Below are 5,336 nucleotides of genomic sequence, written 5' to 3'. Positions count from 1 at the left end.
TCAGTGGGGCAGATTGACTCACATGGACACCGTAGTCTTGATAGAACTCACATGTTCATTGAAGAAAAGGGCTTTGTAAGACATTTTATCATTTTAAGCACTGGTATGGCTGTGTACATCAAAAGATGCAGATGCAAAAGTTGTTTCCCGTGCACGTAACTTGGTTGATATTTCTATGAGAGGAAGCTCTGATGGAGCCACTGTTTCCAACACTGGCTCTTCCTCTTCATTGTCTTCCTCCACCTCCTCTGCATCCTCGTCCTCTGCATCCACCACATCTTCTTCCTCCAAATGAGTCCTTTTTGGCAAAACTGCATCACTGTTGTCCTCGCTCACCGCATCGTTGTTCAGATCAAAATCACCAACCACATTTTCATCAGCTTCTACAAACTTTGGTGTTAGAGGGGTGCTAACTTCTGCCGTGGGCCGACTAGCGGTCATGCTATCGTAGATCTCTGGACTAGGTACACAATGACTAGGTACACCATGGCTGCCTACTCCTCACCTATGGTTGTGGCCATCACTGCCTGCCAGCATGTGATTGAGGTATATGTCAGAGAGGTTGTGACCTAGCTCGACCACTGCATATATAACAAGGATCTTCATGCAAGTTTCACCGACCACTGCCTTGTAGTTATCCCAAGCATAATCCTCGACCAAGGGGATCATGGTGCAGAATGAGCTAGGGCCTATGCCGATGTCATATCTTCCTTCCAACCTTACTAGAGAACTTTCTTCCACATCCATCACTTGCCTCGCCTTATTAAAAATTTCAACAAGAGTTGGGTCCTTAGGAAACACAATGCATGGCTTTGGGTGTTCACAAACTCCACACCGGTGCTGACAGATTGGATGTTAAGAGCGCCTCCATGATGTAAATGGACTACGCTACGATAAGCCATCCTACATAAAAAGGCAATATAGCCAACATTAACCCATTTCACACGTGATAGGTTCGACATACCAAAAACAATATGCACTCGTTGGCACCCTCCCATTACCTAATGATATGTGGTATACAACTGATATACATCCCCTGAAGTTGATTCATAAGAAGATTACCTGCTGGTTTCGCCAGATCTGGCTGCTTCTGTATCGTCTTCAACCTTGGACTCTAGGACCACGAGGGATTTGGGGTTGGGGTCGAGCTTGGTAGGAGGAGGGTATGCAGCGAGGCACCGTAGGGAAGAGGGGGTGGCCACCGGCACCAAGCCTTCCTGGAATGGGCCGTCGGGTCCGTGGGGAACACCAGGAGAGGAGCCGACGAGGTGGGTGAACTGCGAGTGTGACTCTATGGACATGGAGGAGATGACTTATTTCGGGGGAAAGGTGGGTGAGCTCAAATGGACAAATTCCACGGCCCTCTAATAACGAGTACCAAAACGCGATCATCGAGGACATGTCACATAGGCGTTCACCAAGGGCATGAGCCGCCTAATTGGCCGGCGGCACGGTCGAGGGCATAACATGCCTAATTGGAAGGCGGCACGACCGACGGCCTGACACGCCAAGTAGGCAGGCGGCTGGTGGAACTACAACACCAAATTCTCAGGCGGCCCTGCCGGTGTACCGCCACGCCAAATAGAAGGGCGTACTTATATTTTTGAAACGCCAAATCCGAAGGCGAATCATAAGTGAAAAACGCCAAACAGATGGATGTGTTAAGATTCATGTATTGACATCTATCAGCCAGGCGTTTCAGGTGCACATCAGAATATGCAACTAAGAGAGGACGCTCGGCATTGTAAGAATGCCATATATTCTAGCGGCAATCAAGCTGTTTCATAGGGCACATCATGCCGACAACCGTGGACCGTGAGGGTCGAAGACACCTTCGCGGGCCGCACGGTGACGTGCAAATGACACGCCTATTAGTCAGGCGCGAAATGGGGATCAGACGACTAAATAATTGTTTTGGGGTCAGTGGGGATACAAGACCATTCAGGTTAGTAAAAATAATACTGCAACTAGTACTTGTGAATCTTTTGCCTGATTGGCATGGGACACTGTTTCGTCTGACAAAAGCTATATGCATTGGCACGAGCTGTGGGGTACGCATGTGGGCTGTCGTTGACCTGTATGTCACCTCCGCGGGTCATTGTCAACTCAGATATGACTTGTGCTGGGCCATATGCATTTTTCAAAAAAAAAATTCGGGAAATATGCATTTTTCAATTCAGCATGATGCCATAAAAAGACAAAAGCTGAAATGTCACTATACACGTCTGGGTTTGTCTTTTTTGTTTGTCCATGAATATTTCGATTTTGGACCTGAAATTGTTGTGGATTGTAGGAACATGTCTTGCGCACAGTCATGATTTTTTTTTTCAGAATTTTTGAAACAACAAAATTTGAGTTTTGAAAAATATAGGATCATGTAATCATGTGATACCGTCACCTCACTGTTTGAGATGCCCATTAATCATTCATCCGACAAGCAGAAATTCGCAAAATAAGAGAGCATAATTTACATGTGGTTCGCGGTGATGTGTTGGTGCGTTAGTACCGCGCAAAGCTGCACGGCATTTATGCCGTGCGTCAATACAGCCCTGACAGTGACACACATCTGTTTGGAATCCCATGGCCAGAATGAGGTCGGCCTCAGCAGGTGGTGGCCGGTGGGCGGCGGTCGGTGGTGGAAGGTGGTCAGCGCATCTTCGAGAGAAATCTTTGCTCCGACCTTCTTCGGAGCCGGCGATGGCGGCACCCGTGGGTGCCGTGATCTTTCTTGGAAGCGTCGCCGTGGAGGTGTGCTCCTCCTCCCCACGGCTTTAGCTCCGGAGGGAAACCTCAGATCCGTTGGGTCGGGCGATGGAGGCGTCTTCGCGTCTTTCTCCTTCTTGGGAGCATCGTCTCAGAGCATGCTACGACCGAAAGACTGGTGGATTGCGGCATCTTCGCCGTGGATGGCGGCATCTTCGCCGCATGGTTTTCTGAGGCGGGGCGCTGGTTTCTGTTTGGCAACGATGATGTCGTCGAGAGGAGCTCGGGTCGCGGCGTGGACTTCGGTAGCCGGTTCTTCCCGACGTGTCCGAGGTGCTCTTCTGTGGGCACGGTCGGCGCAAGTCCTGCATATTTCCATGGTGAGACTCGTCGTCAAAGTCGGAGCTGTCGGTTGCTTGCGCGTGTGGCCTTCTGATGGCATGTGCCGTCATGGCTTCTATGCAGCTGTTTGCGGGTTGGCTTCGAGGTTGGAGCTCTATGGTGAAGTCGGAGTCGCCCGTTCGAGGCAGCCGGTGATGACGATGACGCTTGCGACTTCTCGGCGAATGCCTTTCTTCTTTGCAGCTTTGTGTCCCATGTCGGTGGCCAGGTTGGCCGGTGGTGCCCATATCATGTGGGTTGAGTTGTATCGGTTTTAGCCCGGCTTTCTGCCAATTAACCGGGCAATTATCTTCTTCTTAATCAATGAAAATGACAAATCTTTTGCCTCGTTTCAAAAAAAAAAAAAACAGCCCTGACAGATCTTCATCCCGCGGCCGGTTGAGAGCTGCCTGTCACTGCATCGCCGCACCCAAGAATTGAAGCCGTAGTCTGGTAGGTAGAGAGAGCTAATGTGGGAGCCGGAAGAGTACGAGTTTGTGTGGAGGTCGCGTGATTTCCTCCTCTTGCTGGCCACGCTGGTCGTCAACGCCACCTACGTTGCCGGGCTCAACCCGCCGGGCGGCCTGTTCGTCGAGGACGGCGACGGCCACCGCGTCGGCGGGCCGGTGCTGGCGACCACCTACCCCCGCCGCTACGCCGCATTCTTCTACTGCAATGCCGCCGCCTTCCTGGCATCGCTGGTCATCATTATGATCCTACTGGACCGGCGCATCGTCGGAAACCGCGCTGGGCTCACCGTGCTCCAGTCCGCCATGGTGCTCGGCCTGCTCGCGCTCACGGGGGCCTTCGCGGCGGCGAGCTGCCACGGCGTGACCGCGTCCATCTACGTACCGGCCGCGTTCGCCGTGCTGCTGGCGTACGTCACGATCCACCTTCTCGTGGCTGCCAGGGCCAAGGAACATTCGGGCGCGGAGGACGAGGGCCACCTTAGAGGACGGCGCTCGCTACCGCTGCTTCTGGCCACGTTCGCGACGCCTCTGGCATACGGCGCGGGGCTGGCGCCGCCTGGCGGGTTCTGGTTTGACGACTCCGAGGGGTCTCGCGTCGGCGATCCGGTGCTCGCGGACACCTACCCCGGCCGCTACCTCGCCTTCTTCTACTGCAACGCCACGTGTTTCGTGTCGTCCCTCGTTATCGTCACGCTGCTGCTGAGCAGGAGGTGGCTGAGCCGCCGCGTCGTCCGGTCGTACGCGCTGCAAATTTGCGTCCTGCTGGAGCTTCTCGGCCTTGTTGGCGCCTACGCTGCTGCCGCTGCCGCGACTGACCAGCCCACCGTCTACATCGTCTCCTTCGCCGGGGCGGTGCTCTTGTACATTGTGCTCGTAGGAATATTCTGCGTGGACACCACCAAAAAATGGCTTCCATGCCTCTTTCAGAGCCCTCGCAACTTGGAGCCAGCATCACCAGATGGGTAAGCTGCTCACAAGCACCTTTTTAATTGGTTGTCTCATTGGGTTGGGTGTGCCTAACTAGAATTAACTAAGTTATATTGCCATTTAGTTTAATTAAGCGCGTTTGGGTTTTTTCTTTTCCTTTTCTGTTTTGATTAATCAAATGACATAAGAGTTAGATGAGCCATGTAGATGAGAATTAGCAAATCCGTTTATCTTCTACTTCCTTCGTTCCTAAATATAAGTCTTTTTAGAGACTTCAATAAAGATTGCATACGGATATATGTAGACATATTTTAGAGTGTAGATTCACCCATTTTGTTCTGTATGTAGTCTGCATTGAAATGTCTAAAAAGACTTATATATAGGAACAGAGGGAGTATATCTAATCCGTCTGAGATCTCACCAAACATAAAATCAGTTCTGGAAAGTGCAGCTTGAGCATAATCCTTTTTTTTTGGAACTGAACTTGAACAAAGCCTTTTATAACCACAATAGCTATCCGTAAATCACCTGAATTCCCCATTTGGTTCAATCAATTTTGGGAAGAAGAAGAAGTTCGCCAGAGAGAAGGAAGGAAGAAGGAGCAACCGCCAGCAACCGCAATGGAGTAGCCTCCTCGTCTATCTTAGGGGTGGATTGCAGGGCGAGCTGCAACAACCACAAGAAAGTAGCTTTCTCGTCTATATATCTTAGGGGTGCAGGGCAAGCAGCAGCCTCCTTGTCTATCTTAGGGGTGGCGCCGGCGTCAAAATTGGAGGTCACTGGGGTTAGAGGGATGACCGTGGGCGGTGCTTGAGGGGAGGGCAGGGCGGTCGGTGGAAGCCGGCAGTTTGACCA

At 51.5% G+C, this 5,336-nt stretch overlaps 1 protein-coding gene across 1 annotated transcript in view; it reads left to right on the top strand.

Moving 5' to 3' along the window:
• Positions 1–3,533: 3,533 nt before the first annotated feature.
• The window catches only part of LOC123107696 (uncharacterized), a 5,281-nt gene continuing 3,478 nt past the window's right edge, over positions 3,534–5,336 (top strand). Inside the window, exon 1 of the mRNA XM_044529642.1 lies at positions 3,534–4,516. Coding sequence (XP_044385577.1) covers positions 3,555–4,516 — 962 coding nt within the window. The 5' untranslated portion in view covers positions 3,534–3,554. The remainder of the gene's footprint in view (positions 4,517–5,336) is intronic.

This window comes from Triticum aestivum, chromosome 5A, assembly GCF_018294505.1.
Source record: "Triticum aestivum cultivar Chinese Spring chromosome 5A, IWGSC CS RefSeq v2.1, whole genome shotgun sequence".
Taxonomy (NCBI): Eukaryota; Viridiplantae; Streptophyta; class Magnoliopsida; order Poales; family Poaceae; genus Triticum; species Triticum aestivum.
Note: the sequence above shows the minus strand (reverse complement) of the source record. Positions and strands in the feature narration are given on the sequence as shown.